The following is a 21,322-nucleotide window of genomic DNA, read 5'->3' on the forward strand; positions in this document are numbered from 1 at the left end:
GCAGGGGCGGATCTAGCAAAGTTTAGCCAGGGGGGCCGATAGGGCATGAACAGGCAAAAGGGGGCACAAAGACATACTTTTCTTTCTTATTCTCATTTAAAATATCTAGCTTTTAATTATTTAATAATTATCTGAATCTTACACCCAAAGTTTTAATCTGATGTAAAATTAATAGAAGTCCATTACTGTATATAGTAACTGTTAAGTCTAATATACCCTAGTACTTTTTAGTAGTAGTACTTTTTCCTTTGGGAAGGTACCATCTGTGCAGTCTGCAATTCTGTTGAAGAAAGATGTTGAATCTATTTAATTATTCTTGAAAAATAATTTATTTCTGTGAATTTTTTTCACCCTGCATCAAATTAAAGTTGATTACATTGATTAAGCATCATGAGGAAGAGGGTGGTTCCCTATTTGCTTTTGCTGGGAGTTTTAGAGCCCTATTAGTTAGGTTGCTTAATATTTCTGCTAAGTACTCTTTAAAATACCAGAATAGGGAGGATGGGGTAGGTTTAACTTTATTAGATTGATCAGTGTTGCTGATCTATGAAATATTTTGGGTGCAGTGTGTTTTTTTTACATACAGGTATAACAGAATAGCTTTAGTGTTGTTGTTGTTTTTTAACTTGAGTATGAACTTATACAAAAAGCAGCAAGATATTAAAAAAACAGTTTTACTGATTAAAAAACACACTATATCGGATTCATATCGGTATCGGCAGATATCCAAATTTATGATATCGGTATCGGTATCGGACATAAAAAAGTGGTATCGTGCCATCTCTAATCACTAGGTCTACTTAGTTTTTCACAGGAGGGGATAAGGACCTGTGAATTTCTGTTTCTCATGACTGAATGCTGCCGTGAAGAATTACAGCTTACTGTAGCGTGATTCAACACACATAACAAAAGACTGAAATGAAGCAGTATTTGGAAGTAAAAACTGAGCTGAAATAACTGAAGCAACAAAATGAAAAAGATCACTCATATGGGAAAAGTGCATTTATTTTACACCATATCACAATTGCTGACAAACACAGAATCCAGTATAAGGTGCTGAAAAGCCAAAATGTAATGGGGTTGTGTAGCAAGAAATGCTACACAATGTAGGAAGAAATGCCTTCTATTAACTATGAGCAAATGTTATGCAGTCAGTGAATTAAGTGATTGTAAAAAGAAACCGATCTTTCGAAATACACAAAGAACTATATCAGATTCAGTGCGTCTGTGTAGGTTCTCAGTTGTCCAGGTCATGGTAGGTCTGGCTAGGTCAGCTATATTCCACACATGTAAAGAAAGCTCTTGAAACATGTGGTTATCTTAACTGGGCCTTCATTAAATCATCAAAAATGCACAGAAGAGAAGGGCAGACGCCAACTAGGGACAAACAGAAAGACAGCTGGACAGCAATATTGTTTACCCTTGTGTAGCAGGTTTGTCAGAGAAACTTGGAAGAATTTTCTCCAAACTCCCAAACACAAGGCAAACAACATAGTGTATGCTGGGCAGTGCAGTGAGGCGTGTTCATACCTCAGTATTAGAGAAACCAAACTGCAAAAAAAACCCCACAAACACATGGGCCCAAGACTCATCTCTAAGCCTGCACTTAAAGGACAATGGCCAGTCTTTTGAGGACGCAAATGTTCACCGAGATGACAGATTGTTCGAGAGAAGAGTGAAGGCACCCATCTACATCCCATGTAAACGACCATCGTTGACCCCATTACCAGAACATAGTCTTGAGATCACTTCTCTTAATTCCCCTTCCACACTTAGACATGACTCAGGTGACTTCAGTAGCTCACATGGTGGGTTGAGGCAAGATCCCACAGTGATTTCACTCATAACCCCGGGTGACAGTGAAGATTTCACCCTTTTTTCACACCTTGATGATGTGATTACTCACATGATCAATAATTGGTTAATGACCACATCCATGGGACACAACACTCACTAAGATTTAAATAACAGGGACTCTCCACCTTTTGTTAGTAAAACAAATTAATCAATGAAAGATGAAACGTCTTCACAAACCTAAAGAACTGCAATTACCTTTTTAAGCTCTCCATATCAGGTTTTTCAATTTGTTTTTTGCTCCTTAGATGCTAAAGTAATAGTAAACTATCATCTGAACACTGGCCAATTTTCTCATTTTATTATGTTTTTGTTCTTGCATTGAGCTATAAACTAAATACACTGTGTCCTTTATCCTTGATCCTGAACAGTAAGCGGCCCAGCTTTCTACTGACTCTTTTTTTTTTTGTCCTTTTCTCTTTATTATATTTATCTCTATTTTTCCAGTCTTATGATGTTCTTTTATCCATGTGTACCAGTTTCTCTTATTCCACTGGGCTCAATGTTTACCTTATGACTCATTGTTAGCCTCCTCTATAGGCTTACGCAATGCACATTCAATGCCTGTCGCCAAATTTAGCAGCAAACGGCGCATCATGACGTCAAAGCCCTCTGCAATAATCCCACCCAGCCATCAAACATTTCGCGCGAAAATGGCTGGAAGTGGTCACGAGAGTGTGATGACGTTATAACTGAAAATAGGCGGTCTTTTGAAACTGCCGCTTCCTATTTGGCAGCGTGAGGTGACGTGTTGTATTAAAAAGCCTTAACGCCACGCTTGATTGGACGCTGCGGTTAGCGGTTCCTCCCGCCCCTCCCAGCAGCGGCAGCTCGTTCGGCTTTCCTGCGCCAGCGGCGGTGTGTCACCGAGGCTGGGCTGCTGCCGGAGAGATCCGGACTCAGAGAATATACCCAACCATTTAACGCAACCTGGCAAACGGGGCTGAGAGGCGAGTTTTGAACCTGAATACAGTTTAGGCTGGACCCTGCGCTTCTTCTTGTCGCCTCCGCCCGTCCTCCTGATGTCGGATTTCAAGCTCGGGATCGTACGGCTCGGCCGTGTGGCCGGGAAGGTGAGCTGGATCCCAGGGCTGCCATGTGCGGCCGGGGGAGGGCCCGCGGGGAAGAGAAAAGTCACCAGAAAAGATATATTTAGCGATGCTCAATCAGCTCTAGCCAACCGAGTTGATTATTATGAAGCAGTCGCAAATGCGGGAGTAGTTCGGCTTTACCGATTTAAAGGCGTTTGAGCGGATTAGAAAAGCCGGCCGTGCCGAGCCAGACTGGTTTCTCAAACTCCGCCGCTAACGCTAATTAGCATGTAGCGCGTTACGCTAGCCGCTGGCTAACATTTAACGACCAAACAGCGCCAGAAACGTAAACACGTGCTCAGTTTTTGTCACAGCCGCTGTCGGTGGAGTGGAAACCCCTCGGCTGTCGTGTCATACCCAAACACTCGGCGGTGCAGTTAGCAGAGCCACGCTAGCCATGTTACTAGGATTACCCTCAAGTGTCGGCTAATGAGGAAGCCATTGCCATCAACTGATTCTTTTGTGCAGTGTGACAAAGCACCGGCAGGACGACACTGCCCAACATCTGTGCCTGTGTCGGCTTTGGCTTTAATCGTACTAATTAACGCTTGAAGCAGAAACTGTGGCGAGCGGTGGGTCAGAAAGCGCTCTCAGCTGCTAACGCTGAAGTCACGGGACACACTGGGAATAAACCGTATTTGAACCGTGAGCAGCCGGCTGCCCACCTGCTGAGTGACAGGGCTCCGGTCACTCAGCTGTAAACATGATGTCACTCGTGGAAACGCCACACACATGCAATCATAGAAAGAAGAAAGTGTCACACAGGTTTCATGCTGTGTTGCTGGCGAAGAGCTCAGGTGTCTGTGAGACAGCTGGGACTGCTTCAGAAACGTGTTGCTGCTGTGGTCAGTGTAAAAAGTTTGGAAGGTTGAAACTTGTCCTAGAAGTAGTGCCCCTGTTTATGACTCTGCTAGTGCTAATTCACAAATAATAAAGCTCCCCTGAGAGTGGGGATGCTGTTGTTGCAGATGTAGGTTTAAACATGAAAATGACCCTGAATTTTCTTATTTCAGACAAAGTACACGCTGATCGATGAGCAGGACATACCACTGGTGGAGAACTATGCCTTTGAGGTAAGCGTGTTGGATTTTTCACTACTGCTCTGATATCCGGATACAGTTGAGGAGAAAAAAAATATAGAGCAGTGTTTTTCTGTTTCCAGGCACGCATGGAAGTAGATGCAGATGGCAATGGAGCTAAGATCTTTGCTTATGCTTTTGACGTCGGCAAAGGCCGCTGGGCAGGAAGGCCGCTGCACGAGCTGCTCTGGTAAGTCTGTTTAAACTGTGTCAAGGCGTTGTTTTTGTTTTTTCTTCTGTGACTCCATACCGTAGTCGTTTACACACTGCTTTAACAAGCGACAGATCTCAGGTTTGCAAGCTCGTGGACTTGCATCTGGCATTTAAAAATAGACAACCTGCCAAATCAAACATGTGGAGCTGCCTGCTGGAAATAGCTTCTTCTGTGGTTTATCCTGTGCTGGAAAATCTATGAGCATGCTTCTTGTGAAAGCGCCCTCCATTGTAAGGCTCATCTTAGTTTAATCAGTCTTAAAGTTGTCAGATAAGATAAGTGGGTGCTCATGAGAATTGCTTCAGCTTAACAAAAGTAGGGGAAGGGCTAAAATGGCAAATCTCTCGGCGCAGCGTCACAGGTGTCACTTAAACCATCAACTGTTTAGCGAGCTAGCTTTTCAGTTTTATCACTAGTCGTGAGTAATAGAGGTTGTATAGTAAACTAGTGCACTTTGCTTTCAATGATGCTTCATATTGGATAAGAAGTCTTCTGAGCTAGCATCAGCTCCTTACTGAGGAGTCCTTGGAATAAACACTCTTCTTATCCAAGGTCATATTTTTGTCCTGCTGGTTGCAGACTGGCTAACTTTTAATGTCTTTACCCAGGGAGAAGCACAGAGGAGGCATCGCCCCTAGTTTTCAAGTTATCCACATCAACTCTGTGACGGTGGACAACCGACTAGACAACCTTCGACTGGTTCCAGTAGGCTGGAGCCCTAAACCAGAGGAGATTTCCAGCAAGCAGAGGTAAAACATTGCTTATAGGTACATGTGAAAATGCTAGAAAGGACACACCGGGCAGATGTTGAGGGGAAATGAGTCTTAAATCCTTTTGTGATTTATTCCAGGGTTATCCAAACAAGTAATGCATGCCGAACATTTCTCATGTTATCTGTACAGAGAGCAGTCCCTCTACTGGCTGGCCATCCAGCAGGTACCAGCCGACCCTGTGGAAGAGCAATATCTGGAGCTGAGTCGCACACGTTACTACAACGCAAATGGGGAGCTGGTGGAGGAAGAGGAGTGTTCTTGCACCTACTACGAGTGTCACTACCCTCCTTGTTCGCTCATTGAGAGGAGGGTATGTATTCCAACTCGTGTAGCAAAGCAGTCCCATTCGAAAGCTCCGTGCTCTCACAGCCAAAGATGATCTTCTTCCTTGTCTTTCCACAGCTGCGGGAGTTCAACATATGCGGCCGCTGCCAGGTGGCGCGCTACTGTGGGTCCCAGTGCCAGCAGAGGGACTGGCCGGCCCACAAGAAACAGTGTCGCGAGCGTAAGCGGGCGCTGGCCCTGGAGTCTGAGCCCGAGCGGTGATCCGTCTTCATCCTTGCTTGGAAGGGGAGGAGGAGGAGGCGGATGATCATCGGGGAGGGAATGGGTTACACTTAGGAGGGGGAGCAGGGATTAAGTGCGACGTGGGGTCGGGGGCTTCCTGAGAAGAGACAATGTTGCTTGGTTGAGTGATTGAAGGAGTTCAGGACTGAGAAGACGAGGGCGCGGAGAGTAACGCAAAAAGACATCGCCACTTCCCAGGACTGGTAATTCTCCATAGCTTGCTTTTCATGTGGATGACAGGGATGGGATTTTGTTTGTTTTTATTTTTGTTTTGGTCTTTTTTTGGGGGGGGGGGGGTGTCTTTGTTTTTTCTCGAGGGAGAACCTCGGGCACTACCTGCTGCTACGGTTTTGTATGTAAGGAGGAGAAAGTCATCTTGTTGATGAACTGAACAAGCTTCTCCGGACCACAGTCGGAATACAGACCGCTGTCATCCCGTTGGGTGTCACTTCGTCTGTCCAAACAGGGGACTTGGGGGGCTGCAGCATCTGTCATTCAGCTGGTACAATGGGACATGGACCTTTTCACTGTATCGCTCCCTTTTCTGACCTCTCTCGTGCACCTGGCTGCTGCGCTCACAGTCATCGACACTTTAGCTGCCATCGCTGCCGCCGCCTCCCTGTCTGTATTCCCCACGCAGCAAACCACGACACAGATTATCAGAGATTTCACCGAGTCACACTACCAGTATTGAGTGAATGTGAGCGTGCTTCTGTGTGTGTGAGCAAGCACCTGTGCTGCCAACATGTACAAAAAAGGACTTTGAGGTGGTCAGCATTGCTAATGAGTCGAGGTTAACGGACATCTTTGCTCTACTTAAAGGGGGCCATATTACTTAATTTAAAAAATGTCCTATTTAATTATAAATTGGTGGTCTGACAGTAAGATCATTGTTCTGTAATAAAGTAGCTGCCAAATAAAGGCGTCACTTTTTTATTTTTTATATATAATTTTAATGGTTAAAGACTTCAGTTTCAGTGCTGGAAGTAGGTGGTGTGGTTTTTGTTTTGTTTGTTTGTTTGTTTGTTTTTTTGTTTTGGTTTTTTTTAGAATTTCCAGTTAACATTAAAAAAAAAAAAGTGGTTTTCTATGGAAGCTTGTTTCTGCAACTGTAAAAAAAAATAATAAAATAATACATTATGTGGGGGGGGGAACAAACAAAACTGAAGAAACATTGTTAAATTTATTGCATTTATGTTGAACTTTTGACTTATGAACTCAGTCTTCTGAGAAAGTAACTGGCTTTTTTTTTTTTTTGTTTTTTTTTGTTTTGTTTTTTCTACTTTGGCAGAAACCAGCTTCAGTACGAACAGTGTTGTTGATGCTCTTACACACAATTTGTCCCAGTAAAAGTGAGCACTGATGGCGTAATATAAAAGCAATTATTATTTGATGTTCAATAGCTCAACCTGTGAGAATGATCTTTACCAAAGTCTTCTCTGACCTTCCGTAGCTTACCACTCCCGTCAGCTGGTATAAATCCCTCTTGGGCTCAGTTTGCTGGGTTTTTTTGGGGGGGAGGGGGTAGTTTCTTCCGAACAGACACCTGCCTTTTCAAACTGTATTTTTACATCTCCAGGGTTACGCTGTATGTGTGCATTGATTGGCGAGGAGGAGCTAGTGCTCAGTTTCTCGCATGCGTGTTTGTGCTAAGGGTTATTTTTTTGAAGAAAATCTATCTATGGAGCTATATTTATTTTAAAAAATTGATTGTGAACCTTTTTTTTTTTTGTCCTGGTGATATTTGAAGGCATAAGTCATCGTTATAAAAAGTGCTCATTGTGGGACCTTTTTTTTGTTGTATATCTGTGAGGTGATGAGGTTGGATGGGAGGGGCTGAAACATTTCATTGCTGTTACTTGATTTCTTTATTTTACTTTCCTGATTCTAGATGGATGATTGAATGATTGAGTCCTGGCTGTTGCCTTCCCAGTGTTTTTTTTTTTTTTTGTAAATCCCATGAGAACACTGCACAGTCATGTCACCAAAAAACAAACAATCTTCCACGTGAGAGACGTCTTGGAGTGTAAAACTTGAATCCCTCCCACGGCCCTCTTTTTGTGACTTTTATTTTGGAAAGTGGTTTGATGAACTGAACCATTTCCTGCTCTGGAGCTTTTTTTTGTTTTTGTTTTAAAGACACCGTGGTCCTTGTCGACTTTATCCACAAATCACCTGCCTTCCTTGTGTTACCGACAATGCACACCTGCTTAATGTGTCCTCTTGTTTCTTAGGTGAGAATTCCCAACACTTAATAAGCATGTGTACATGTGATTTATTTGTTTTTCTTGTGCGCGCGTGTGTGAATGTGAACGTTTTTGAACACTGCACTAAAATTTGGCTCCCGTGTTGGCGTACCTGTCGTAGATGAGGTGAAGGGTGTGGTGTGGATTTGGACAGAGTGTACAGATTGTGTCTAAAACAAATTTTTATTATTATTTTTTTTGGGTAAAAATATACGCATTAATCACCTAGAAATAAAGAGCTACAATATGTGAATGGAAGTACAACTGGGATAACCGACAGTTGCTTTTCCAATGTTAAATGATAATAAATAAAAATGAACCTCATTTGGTGGAGTTTGGTTTGATGTGCATACAGGGGCCACATACAGTGAGAGCAGGGAGCAGGTAGAGGTATGCACTGCAGAGATCAGTGATAAAAGTCAGTAAAAGTGAGACAAGGTGAATGAGAGGGAAGGTGGACAGGTTTAAATACCTGGGGTTGACCATCCAATGCAATGGACAGGGCGCAAGAAGGGTGAAGTGGTTGGAGATGAGTGTCAGAGGGTTATTTGTGACAGAAGGATATAACAGTGAAAGAGAAGGTTTAGAGGACCATAATGAGACCTGCTGTGATAACAAACAGGAGGCTGCGGTGCAGATGCTCAGTCTTTCTCTGGGAGTTAGCAGGATTACAAATGAGTACGTCAGATGGACAGCTCAGCTCGAGTGGGTTTGGACATGGTTTTGGTGCAGAGGAGGGATAATGTTTTAAGGCAGGAGGAAAAGAAGAAGATCACAGAGGTGATGGAGGCAGATGATCCGCTGTGGTGACTCCTGAACAGAGCAGTTGAAAAAAGAAGTCTGCTGATTCCTAAAGTGTCTTTAGATTATCTGAACTCTTGGTATCACAAAGAAATGCCTCCAAGTACTAGAATAATTCATTAATTGAGTGGAAGGGATTCATCTGTGTAACTTTGTCATGCTCCGATCAAAAAATACTACAATCACCAGTTCTCACCCGAGTTATACTTAAAAATGTGCTGCCTTTCTGCTGCCTCAAAAGCAGAGCATCATAGTCCACAGAGACTCCTGCCTGACCTCATCTGTCAACCTGTCCATCACCATCGCAAACGAAAATGAACTCAAAGTCAGTACGTGATGTAATCCAACTCCCCATCTTAAACCTGTGTCAATCCTACTGCACTCCTCACCGCAGTCTCACCACCCTCGCTCCAGACTTCCTCATACAGTACCACAGTTCCTCTCTTGGCACCAGCCATACTGCTGCTCATCACTTCTCTTCATAACTGAGCTTTAACAACTCTTTCACAACTCTTTTAGATATTACAGCGCTGCACATCAGCCTGCTTCTTGACCATCAACGCCTCATTTCTTCAGGCACGGTGTTAAACAATCTGGTCTTAAAGGCAACTGCTCTCTCTCCACTCTTTATAGCTGCCCTCACTTCCTCTGCACTTTCCGATATTCTAACTTTCCTCCATTCATCAGGTCCTCACCTGTACTTACCAAGTCACCAGGGCCCTATACTACGAAGCTCACTCAGCATATACCCGGGACATCTTTCCCTTTTCTGAATTCACTTACGATCGAGATGAATAGTCACACAAATAGGGTGGCTTTGGCAGCATTTGACAAATCAGAAAGGGAGGAGGGAGGTCCACGGATCATATGACTTTTCTTCCACAGAAAATCATCACTATGAGTGCCACCTACTCCAGAGATGTCATCAAAGGGTAATAAAAAAATCTCTAAAGAGCATAAAATATACCAGCAAAATCCAACACTGCTGTAAATGCAAATTCATCAGCTTAAATACATTTAATGATTTTGTCACTGAGTGAGCTCCCAGTGCTGTTGATTATTTCTAAGGTGACAGCAGCACATTAGATCTCTGAAACTGGATCCATTTAAACATTAAAGCTTGCTGTCCCACAGCTCGATAGAGAAGACGTGGACATCGCTGCAGTTTGTCGCAGATCAAAGTGCGATGAATGTGATTGGCTGAACGGGTTTCGTTTGTGTTTCCAGGAGTGTAAAACAAACTAATCAGCCGGTTAGAATGAAGCAGAACAACATTTATAATATTTTTTATGTCATTACGAACATTCCCGTGACAAAGAAACATTACACGACATTTATAAAAAAAATAAATAAAAAAATAAAAAGTACAGAAGAGTCAGGGCTAACCTGCAGTTACTTGGACAAAGCAAAGTCAGGTACGGCAGAGGCCGCTCGCTACTACTTCTTTCTCTATCTTTACCTCAACTTCCAGAACTACTTCTCTCAGCTCCATTCTCTTCCACGTCAAAATTTCTCGCCCGAACAGGGACTTGAACCCTGGACCCTCAGATTAAAAGTCTGATGCTCTACCGACTGAGCTATCCGGGCTCTGATGTGTGCAGCTAAAATGTAGATTTTACCAGTATGTAGTGTATTTAGCTATTTTTTCATGTCCGCTGTATATGTTTTCATTCAGTCCAAAAGACCTCCTGGGGTGAAATATCCTTTTCATTATTATTATTATTGTTTTAATTTAGACCAAACTCTTCACAAATATGCATGTCCTGTAAACAACGCACTAAAATGAATACTTAAAATACAAAAACCAGTTTAAAGTTTAGCCCTGTTATACAATTGCTTATTTTCTGTCATGCATATGATGTCTTAAGAGATGCATATAAAATGTAGCCAAGTTTGCAATAATGACGTCAGCATGTGTGCAAGCATTGCTCAGTGCTGCCTGAGAGGGGCAGCCAATCAGGAGCAAGTTGCTTTAAATGGAGGGAAAGAGATTATTTTGAACTGTGAATCAGCAAAGCTAGTCCACTTTAAGTAAAAATAAATACACTTAAGAGTATCAAACCCAAAATTTGACCAAAAACATACCAGGTGTATTATTTTACCCCAACTGTCTGAGGCAGAGCTATTACTATTTTATCACTCTGTTTCAAGGCAACGGACCCGGGTCTTAAATAGAGCCACTGGATAAATCAAAGGGAAAGGAAGAAAATAAGTCATCAGATCAGTATTTATTTTCAGTTACATTTGACATTTTATTGTGAAAATTTTGCTTTATTAGTAATAGGAATGAAAACAGAGAAGCTGAGAAGATTAAAGGGGAAGTCGCTCTTTAATGGAGCTGCTGTCTTCCATCACGTTGCTTCGGCACTGACTGAACCTATTAAGCCTATTAGCTCACTTTTAATCTCAATATTTATGCTCTTATTGTGAAAGTATGATGAATAATAAATCAAACATTATATGCGTCATCACAGTCACCACCTTGAGAGCTAATGCTTTCTTACAGTCTATGCTTCATGTATCTCCAGCGGCCCTTTGCCCTTTGTTTTCTCTCCTCTGTAACAAGCAACAGATGTTCGGATGCTCTGCTGTGGCCTCCCGGTAACTCTACCCTTGGTGTTGTTTCTTGGGTCTCAGCAGTTGGATTCTTTCCATCTGCCTGTTCTTTTCTTCTAGGACAGAAACTGCTCTCAGGTCTTTAAATCTTTTAGGCCACTGTGGTGTCAGAGTTCAACAGACCGGTCACAGACATCAGCAGAGAGTCTGGGCACTTGCAGATTATTGAGATTTGATCTATCTGACATTTTTGTAGTGCTAATAAGAAATATTTTTATTTCTGAGTGTAGATTAGAGACCATTTTGGTGAAGTAGTTCAACAGTGAAGCCCAGTGGTACCCAAAAAAGGAGATAAATACAATCCTGAATGAAAAGTTTGATAGTTCAAGTCTGCATTTGTGCTGAAAGCGTCCCACATGTGGTGGTTTAGGTGCCCTTTGTTATGTGTCTGCTAGGCAAAGAAGTTTGGGGAACACTGGCAAAACCATCTTTTTTAAACGTGGAGATAACACCCAAAACACCCAGAGGTCAAGTTCTGCACATGCACACAACAAAGAGGAGAAAACCTTATTCTTATGGAAATGAGGAAAGTGTATTTCCATAAGAATACATTTTTTGCTTTGTGTGTGTGTCTGTGTGTGTGTGTGTGTGTGTGTGTGTGTTCCTTGTCTACTGCATGACTTAGTGCTGGTAGTGTCTGTTGCTCTAAATTGTGGACCTTTACCACTGCAGAACATAAATCTCCCCATCATGTGTAAGTACAGCACTTACATTTCTTCAGTCTGGGGGAAAATCTTAAATGGACCCTCTCTAATATATAAGTACTCCTTTCAGAATGAGTGTTTGTTGTCTCTCATATTACATATATTTTTTTTCTTACTGTTGAACTTCACAACACCAGGCAAGGTTTTTCTTTTTAAATGTTTTAATCTTCTGGGAGCTTGCATGATTTGTAGCCTCAGTTTCCTGTTCTTAGTTGACAGGAGTGGCAGTCTGCTTCTAGGTTCGGTATGTTATGTGTTCAGAGATGTTCTTCTGCATACGTTGGTTTTAACAAGTGGTTATTTAAGTTACCATTGCCTTCTTATCAGCAGCTCAAACAGTGGCTGTTTTTCCTCAGCCAGGCATTTTCTCACACAGAACCAATGCATATTTCCCCTTTCCCCAGAGATGGCTGTGTGGGACAATCCCAGTAGATGAACAGTTTATGAACTCCTGAGACCAGCCAGTCTGGCACCAACAACCACACCACAATCAAAATCTGTTAAACTACCTTTCCTGACAATGTCCACCATGTGGTCGGCTGATTAGATATTTGCGTTAGTGAGTGAGTATATATTTCATTCATGTATGTATTATCTTGTGTTTTTCTTTCTTGCAAGCAACCTCTAAAATGCTACCTTGAGTTAGTAAGGGTGCAGTACCACTCTCCCTCCATTAGATGTCGCCACAGTTTTGAACAGACTGCTCTATTTTTCCTTCTTCGGTTTTTGTTGTTCTCAAACACGGAACTTTCATAATAGTACATCTACAGCAAGCTGTGGACTAAGAAGTTAGGGAATGAGCTAAAGTGGTTATTTCTTATATATATAGAAAAAGTTACCTCCAGCTTCAACATGGTTAATCTGGGGCTCACCAAAGTGGACGACGCGTTGGTGGCCAAACATCCGGTGGGTTTTGTGTTTGTTTTATTGCGTTTTTATCACTTGTGCACTCTGGAGGACACTGTCCCTCTGCACACTTGGAATAAACCAGCAGCTGCTCACATTGACACCTTTTCCATAGATACAACAGAAATGTGTAACAAGTTCAGGTGAGAGCTGTTTTTATTTGTTGTCTCAGGGTTTGGAGAGCTACGCCGCCTGTCAGTCTCATGCTTTCATGAAGGGTTCTGGGACCTTTGTGCTGGGTAATACTTTTCTTTCTTTATTTATTAAAAGTCACACACTTAAAATAAGAAATATTTCAGTCCATGTTACAATCTTTGACTTTCTCCTATTTGTACATTCTTAATGCTTTCATCCAAATCCTTGTTGGCTGTGTTACTCTAACTTTGACCCAGTCAGTGCTGCTGTTTTTATGTGTAATTCTGAACCTCAGTTGTTATCATTTTTTTCTGCATTGTGTTGAGATTTTTAATGAAAATCGAGACACTCAAGTAAGGTCAACGTGAATGTAGGCAAACAATACGGATGACCGGATTTTGCAGACAGAATATACCACAAGAGGGAGCTGTATTCTGTAAATGTTTGTGGTATCACCCACAATGATCACACTGATCTCAGCACAGGGAGAAATGATTGTATTATTAAAGTTAAAATAACTATTGTTATTATATCTATTTATGTTTTTGATGTTGCTCTTTAGCATCCTGGACTGTTTTGTTTTTATGCCAGCTGTTCATAATGTAAATGTTTTTAATGAAGAAATGATAACAGAAATGCACTGCAGGATACCCAAACATAGCTCTGACAATATACTCACCGTTTCTTAACGCAAATATCTAATCAGCCAATCACATGGCAGCAACTCAGTGCATTTAGGCATTTAGACATGGTCATGACAAACTGCTGGAGTTCAAACTGAGCATCACTGTTGGGAAGAAAGGTGAAGCTGCTGTTCTAGTAAACATTTTTGTAATAACCATCTCTATGATTGATAGAGGATAGTGTGAAAAAGACAAACTATCCCGTGATCAGCACTTTTCTGGTTGAAAATACCTTGCTGATGTCAGAGGTTGGAGGAGAATGGCCAGCATGCTTTGAGTTGATAGGAAGTCTAGAGTAACTCACTGCTTCAGTAAATGACCATGTCCGTTCCTCTGTGACCACAGTGTAACCATCTTCTAATGGCTGTCACAAAGGTCAGATCATCTTGAACTGGTTTCAAGAACAAGGACATCAATCCAATAAAGCACCTTTGGGATATTGCGGAACAGGAGATTCACATCATGGATATGCATGAGTGTGTGATCATGTTGATATGGACCAAAATCTCTGAGGAATGTTTTGAGAAACTTGTTGAAGTTGCCACAAAGAAATAAGCCATTTTTGAAGGCCTTGTACTAATAAAGTGTCCAGTGAGAGGATATATGCCTTTTTGTCCAAGGGAATAGAATAGAATTCAACTTTATTGTCATTGCACATGCACAGGTACAGGGCAACGAAATGCAGTTTGCATCCATCCAGAAGTGCTTTAGTGATAGAGCAGGGCTCGCAAAATCGCTAGCCCGACGTCCCGGGGCTAGCGATTTTTCCAGTCCGGCTACCAAAATTTAACTCAGCCCTGCCCGTCGGGCTATCATAGGAAATATATGTCAGTGCTTTTGCATTCTTTCGCCAATGTAGCTGAGTAATTATGTCATTGGCATCGATGAGCCACTGTCAATATGTGACATATTGAAATCGCGTTTGAATTTGCGCTTGCTTTTTGCTTTCATTTTCATTTTGCGATCGCGCGAACGGTGTATAGAGAGCGGCAGCACTGATTGGTGAGTGACGATTAATTGCGCACCAATTCCTCTAACATCGTCTTATCACTCATTAGCTTACTATTCAAACGCGACAAGTGAAATCTCTCGCAGCAAGCTTAAACATGTGAGAGGTTGAGTGCGCAAAGAATCGCTGATCATTATGTAAGTACGTGTGTAAAAGCAGCAGGATTTACGCTGGTATTTTAGTTCTGCAGAGCCAAATAAGACAGGTCAGGGTGAAGAAGGGGCAGCCAAAGAAAAGCCGATCACAAAACGGAAAAGATATGACAAATCGAGCCCGTTCTCACTCCCGAGGCGTAACATGGCGACGTTTTGTCACGTCCCGCGGCGTTCCTGAGGAACGCGAAAGGAGACTTTCGGCGTTCTTATGGTACGCGGCGGGTTATGGCTGAAATCCAGTGCAATGACGCTCCCGCGGTAACCAACGTTCCAGCCCTGTATTCCAGCCCTAAACCTAACCTTATCCCTAGCCCTAACCATAACCTTTTTCCTCACCTTAAACAGGACTTAAATGATGTTAAATAGCGTGTTTCTAAGCTATTTGAAGGAAAAGAGCGAATATGTGTAGATTGAGTCCATACGGTTCTCATATTTCCTCATTTTTCCGAGGTTGTCATTTAGGAATGTGGTGGGTAGCCGAAAACGTAATATGTTGACGATTTGTAACCTAGCCTAAAGACTATGAGGCAAAAAGAAAGCGCAGCTTTTTTGGTTTCATGGACAAAAGAATTTCTGTGGCTGGAATATGACGAGCTAAATAACATGATGTTCTGCCAGGTGTGTTGTGAGTTTCATTTGATTTCTGAGTCGACAAGCGCTTTTGTTACTGGGACCAGTCATTTTAAGAAAGACCCCATCAGAACCCATGAGAAATGCAAGAAATGCATTATTGCCCAGTCTGCAGTATCTTTCCCAGAACAAACACCAATTGCAAAAAAACATACTACAAATAAACCAAGCACAACAAGAACTCCTGAAAAAGCTGTTTAGAACAGCGTGCTATATTGCAAAGAGTGAACTACCATTGGCAGAATTTAGCAGTCTTTGCAAACTTCAAAAAGCAAATGGCCTAGATCTTGGTTCCACTTACTTCTTACCCGTGACTTCAGTGAAAATTTCAGATTCAGGATCTGACACAGACTGATTCATGTTCTACACGGTTCTTACAAGTTCATAGAAATTTCTGTTCAATTAGAACCAAGTATTTGAGTTGATGATTGTAATTTTTATACAGCTGTTGTGATTTGTATTTTAACAATTTTTTTGATTAATTTTTGTTTCCGTTACAATATTATACTTTAATGTATAATATTGTAAAGGAAACCAAACGTAAAAAAAATTTCTTTTTTTATTCGGGCTACTTAAATTTATTTTGGGCTACCAAAAACTGAAGAATGCCTGCCCGAAGGGCTACCAGAGATTTTGTAATTTTGCGAGCCTTGTATAGATATATTACAATATATATTAGCAATAATATAGATATGTAAGTATATTACAGAAATGGGTCAATTATGGTATGTTATAATGTACACGGCATGAAGTATGTTATGAATATTCTATAACTATGAGTATGTACAGGCTGTAGTGAGTACAAGCTATGTACAGGCTATGAAATGGTAAATGGCCTGTATTTGTATAGCGCTTTTACTAGTCCCCTCTAGGGACCCCAAAGCGCTTTACACACCCAGTCATTCACCCATTCACACACACATTCACACACTGGTGGAGGCAAGCTACAGTTGTTGCCACAGCTGCCCTGGGGCAGACTGACAGAACTATTCTATAACTATAAGTATGTACAGGCTGTAGTGAGTACAAGCTATGTACAGGCTATGAACAGGATATAAATATGAAAAATAAAAAACTATTCAGAAATCTGAGATATACAGTTATACAGAAATGTGAACTATGCAAGTTATGAACAGTTGTAGGATTAAAAATTATCGTACAGAATGATTATTTACACAGAATTATACAGTAGTGCAGTTAAGATAAGTGAGATATGTGGATAATTTCTACAGAGGCTATATAAAGTGCTAGTGGTTGTGTGTGAGTGGTGGTTCAGTCCATGTTATTATTGTGTGTTTGAGGGTACAGTTGTCCATTGTGTGTGTAGGTGGTTGTGGGTGTGTGTATGTCCAGTCCATGAGTTTAATGTGGGTCAGATGTCAGGAGGCAGAGTTCAGGAGTCTGACAGCTGTGGGGAAGAAGCTGTTCCGGTACCTGGTGGTCTTAGTCCAGAGGCTCCTGTAGCGCCTCCCAGAGGGCAGGAGGGTGAAGAGTCTATGTGATGGGTGACTGGGGTCTTTGATCATTTTCCCAGCCCTTTTCAGACACCGCTTCCTGTAGATGTCTTTTATGGCAGGAAGTGGTGCTCCGGCGATGCGCTGGGCAGTTTTCACGACGCTCTGCAACGCCTTCCGGTCCGAGGCAGAGCAGTTCCCATACCAGACTGTTATACAGTTGGTCAGGATGCTCTCGATGGTGCAGCGATAGAAGTTCACCAGGATGTCTGAGGACAGGTGGTTCTTCCTCAGAGTCCTCAAGAAGAAGAGGCGCTGGTGAGCCTTCTTGACCAGCTTGGAGCAGTTGGTCGTCCAGATGAGATCCTCGGAGATATGGACACCCAGGAACTTGAAGCTGCTCACACGCTCCACAGCCGTCCCCTTAATGTGGATGGGTGGATGTGGGTCAGCATTCCTCCTGTAGTCCACGATGAGCTACTTAGTCTTCTCGGTGTTAAGCAGCAGGTTGTTTGTGTCGCACCAATCAGCCAGACGATCCACCTCCTCCCTGTAGGTGGCCTCATCGTTGTCACTGATGAGGCCAATCACTGTGGTGTCATCTGCAAACTTAATGATGGTGTTAGAACCATCAGCAGGTCTGCAGTCGTGGGTGAAGAGGGAGTAGAGGAAAGGGCTCATCACACAGCCTTGTGGTACACCGGTGTTCATTGTGATTGTAGATGAGCAGTGGTTATCCAGCCGGACATGTTGGGGGGCGGTTGGTCAGGAAGTCCAGTAACCATTTGCAGATGAAGGAACTGATGCCCAGGTCTGTCAGTTTCCTGATGAGTTGTGAGGGGTGGATTGTATTGAATGCTGAACTGAAGTCTATAAACAGCATTCTGGCGTAGGTTTTGTCGTTGTCCAGGTGTGAGAAGACAGAGTGCAGTGCGATGGAGACTGCATCCTCTGTGCTCCTGTTCTGGCGTTATGCGAATTGGTGGGGGTCCAGGGTGGGGGGGACAGGATTTGAAGTGTGCTAGGACCAGCTGCTCTAAGCACTTAGTGATGACCGTGGGGCGACCGTGGCTCAGAGGGTTGGGAAGCGTATCTGTAACCGGAAGGTCGCTGGTTCGATCCCCGGGCTCTCTGTCCTGGTCGTTGTGTCCTTGGGCAAGGCACTTTACCCTACCGCCTACTGGTGATGGCCAGAGGGGCCGATATGGCAGTCTCGCTTCTGTCAGTGGCTACAACTGTAGCTGCCTCCACCAGTGTGTGAATGTGAGAGTGCATGAATAGTGGCATTGTAAAGCGCTTTGGGTGCCTTGAAAAGCGCTATATAAATCCAATTATTATTATTATGATGGGGGTGAGTGTGCTACTGGGTGGTAGTCATTGAGGCTAGATGGGTTGGAGTTTTTGGGTATCGGGACGATGGAGGTGGATTTGAAGCAGGCCGGTACCACAGCGTGGGCCAAGGACAGATTGAATATGTCTGTGAGCACTCCTGCAAGCCACTCCTGTACACCTACCACCCTCCAAACAAAAGCTTGACTGTTTGGGATTTTCAGTTTTATTCAGAGCCAACAAGAGACATGGTGAAAGAAAGTGTGGGAATGACAGTGAATGTCCAGTCAGCTGGGAATCAAATCCAGTGCCCACTGCTGATGGCATTTACCCGTCTGTGTCCTACCCACTCAGCTGTCAGGTCATCTGTCATTTTGGGTTTAACCTAGAAATTAGTTTAATTGAAAAAAAAACAAACAGACAAAAAAAACAACAACCAGCAGCAATAAGAAAAACTGCACAGTTACAAGTGTAAATGTTTCTCCCTGGTTTTAGATGTGACAGTGAGTTGTGTTGTTGGTGCAGGTGTTGCAGGTTTTTTTGCTATTCAGAAGGCCCTACAGAGGAAGCTTCCTTATCCCCTTCAGTGGAACCTGCTCATTTCAATAGGTGAGGAGTAAAACATTTGGATTGCACTATTAAAAATACATAAAGAAATGTATTTAGCTCTCAAATGTAGATCTTACATCCGTGCTGCCACTGAAACCTCTGTCTCTCCCCTGTGTGCTCTCAGTGGCATCATCAGTGGGCAGTTACGCAGTGACTCGCTGGGAAACGCAAAAATGCTCAGACCTCTGGTTGCTCCTAGAAACAGGCAAAGTCCCAGACAGGTCACCACCTCCAGGTGAGCACAGTGCAGAACTGTATGAAATGTGAATTTAATGTTGTGTTAACTGTTGTCTTGGATATAAGATTGAAGAGTCAACCTATTGAGGTATATAGATTTATGATCAGAAAAGTTATCGGTGCGTATCATTTCATCACTTATGATTCACCAAATGAAGACCGTATGCTTCATCTCTACCTTTCTCTTTACTGTCTTTCAGTACCCCAACAAGAGGAACCAACAGCACCACAGAAGACAAAATATGGTGACGTGATGGAATGAAGAAGTTTCAAACAAATTTTATTATCTACAATATAAAAATTGTAGATAAACTACAACATAAAGATTATAAATATGTAAAGTGAAAGAGCTCAGTGGTGCTCTGCACATTTTGCATGGCCCACATGATTGTGTATTATATTTATTCTGGTTGTGGAGATCTTAAATTTCATAACAGTATCAATGTGTGGATTTAAAAAAAAAAAACCCTGGGTTTTCCTGACTCAGAGGCCAGGAATTAGTTGTGGGTTTTTAGTAGGAACTAGATGTAATGCTTGTAATCCGGTGTTGTTTTTATTAACAGGGTTCGTATGGGTGCTTGAAATCCTTGAAAATGCTTGAATTTTAATGTTGTCTTTTCAAGATTTGAAAAGTGCTTGAATTTCAGATGTGGTGCTTAAAAGTGTAACTGTATTTCATTCACCACAAATAACTATCTGATTGAATAGTTTTCTTATCAGATAGAGAAATAAAATGAGTAGCAAAATGTAAAAGCAAAATTTCGCTGTCTGGGCTGCCTTGTGTCTGTTTCAACATGTGACCCCGCCCCTCCGTCGGACAGTCCGGGATGAGTGCGCTAACATACCTGTAGGTTGCTGTTGAGTGTTTGATAGTGATGGGATTTCCGGCTCTTTTTAGAGATCCGGCTCACTAAAAAGAGCCGGCTCTTTCGGCTCCGAACCGGCTCTTCAGGTTGTTTTGTTGCTTTAATTTATTTATTATTGACAATAATATAAAATTATGCACAAAAGGAATTACTAACGTAAAAAAAAGTGGTTTTATTTATATATGTTTATATATAAATATATGCGGTGGCCCCTAGAGACAAAACACGTACAAACTCCAAAACACATTTCTAGCATGAACTGAACTTCCAAAGCAGAGCTACTAGATCACTTAAATTACACAATTGAAAGCATGTGTGTATTGTTTGTGTATTTATACACAGGCACTCATATATTCAAATAATTTTTTAAAAAAAAGTTCATTTACCTGTTACTACCACACACCAAATCCGGTCGTTGGTACTTGCTGGCTTGTGTAGCCACTAGGTAACAAAAGCTCAACACTGAGCCCAGCATCCTGGAGCACTTCTGTTGTCTTTTGTACGTGTTTTGAGTTTTTACGTGCTTCGGAGTTTTTACGTGCTTCGGAGTTTGTACGTGTTTGTACGTGATTTGAAGTTTGTATGTGCTTTGTCTCTATGGGCCACCGTAAATATACTTTTATTTATTCACTCCACATAAAATGTAATAAATAAATCATATAATACAAAAATCAACTATTCACATTTCAAATTTTAACTATTTAAATTTTTAGCTTTTTCCTTTTACAAATTTAAAGTGAAACAACACAAAACACTGCAAACCACGACACAATTAAATATAAATTAAAATATGAAAACAAAAAGAAGATGCATATTCTCTGTCATATGGGCCCGCATGAATAAACTTTCAGAATCCTGAAAATAGTTGTGGATGATTACTATACCTTTCTAATGTGACGTTGTTGTCCCTGGCTCTCTTTCTCTCTCCCTCCCTCCGGCTCTGTTCCTGTGCTACTGAGTGTAACTACCGCCCCTCCCCCCCTCTGCCCAGCGTAAAGCACAAGGCTCGCGTGCGGAGTGAAGCGGAAAAAAGTGCGAGAGAGAGGGTGAGAGAAAGGAAAAAAAAAAAAAAAACCACGTGACGGCTCGCGATAAGGAGCCGGCTCTAAGAGCCATTTCGTTGTGAACGGCCCATCACTAGTGTTTGATGGAACAAATGGCGGAGTTTGCGCTCTCCAGTCGCATGATAGGTGAGCGCTAGTAAATAATTTTCCAGTACGTGTACGTTACACACGCTATTTTTTAAAATTATGATTATTATTTTGCTATCAAACTCGCTGGAGAAATGATTGAAATGCACTGATGCAGTATGGCAGCGCTATTATGGAATATGCTGTGAACTTAGCTAACATTACTTAGCAGTG

At 42.1% G+C, this 21,322-nt stretch overlaps 2 protein-coding genes and 1 non-coding gene across 3 annotated transcripts; 2 read left to right on the forward strand and 1 right to left on the reverse strand.

The window, feature by feature from the left end:
• The first annotated feature begins 2,632 nt into the window (after positions 1–2,632).
• Positions 2,633–8,148, forward strand: zmynd19 (zinc finger, MYND-type containing 19). The gene is made up of 6 exons (XM_085166537.1): positions 2,633–2,927; positions 3,959–4,018; positions 4,108–4,214; positions 4,847–4,987; positions 5,141–5,321; positions 5,414–8,148. The coding sequence occupies exons 1-6, from the start codon at positions 2,877–2,879 to the stop codon at positions 5,555–5,557; spliced, it is 684 nt and encodes a 227-aa protein (XP_085022663.1). The 5' UTR covers positions 2,633–2,876; the 3' UTR covers positions 5,558–8,148.
• A 1,991-nt stretch (positions 8,149–10,139) lies between these two features.
• On the reverse strand, positions 10,140–10,212 carry trnak-uuu (transfer RNA lysine (anticodon UUU)). Its single transcript has one exon. It is a non-coding gene; the product is annotated as a tRNA-Lys (tRNA).
• Positions 10,213–12,668: 2,456 nt separating this feature from the next.
• On the forward strand, positions 12,669–19,851 carry tmem141 (transmembrane protein 141). Its single transcript, XM_085166539.1, has 5 exons — positions 12,669–12,851; positions 13,024–13,090; positions 18,772–18,855; positions 18,980–19,090; positions 19,293–19,851. Exons 1-5 carry the CDS (start codon positions 12,798–12,800, stop codon positions 19,352–19,354), a joined length of 378 nt encoding a protein of 125 aa, XP_085022665.1. The 5' UTR covers positions 12,669–12,797; the 3' UTR covers positions 19,355–19,851.
• Positions 19,852–21,322: the final 1,471 nt, after the last annotated feature.

This window comes from Neolamprologus multifasciatus, chromosome 7 (assembly GCF_963576455.1).
Source record: "Neolamprologus multifasciatus chromosome 7, fNeoMul1.2, whole genome shotgun sequence".
In the NCBI taxonomy this organism is placed as follows: Eukaryota; Metazoa; Chordata; class Actinopteri; order Cichliformes; family Cichlidae; genus Neolamprologus; species Neolamprologus multifasciatus.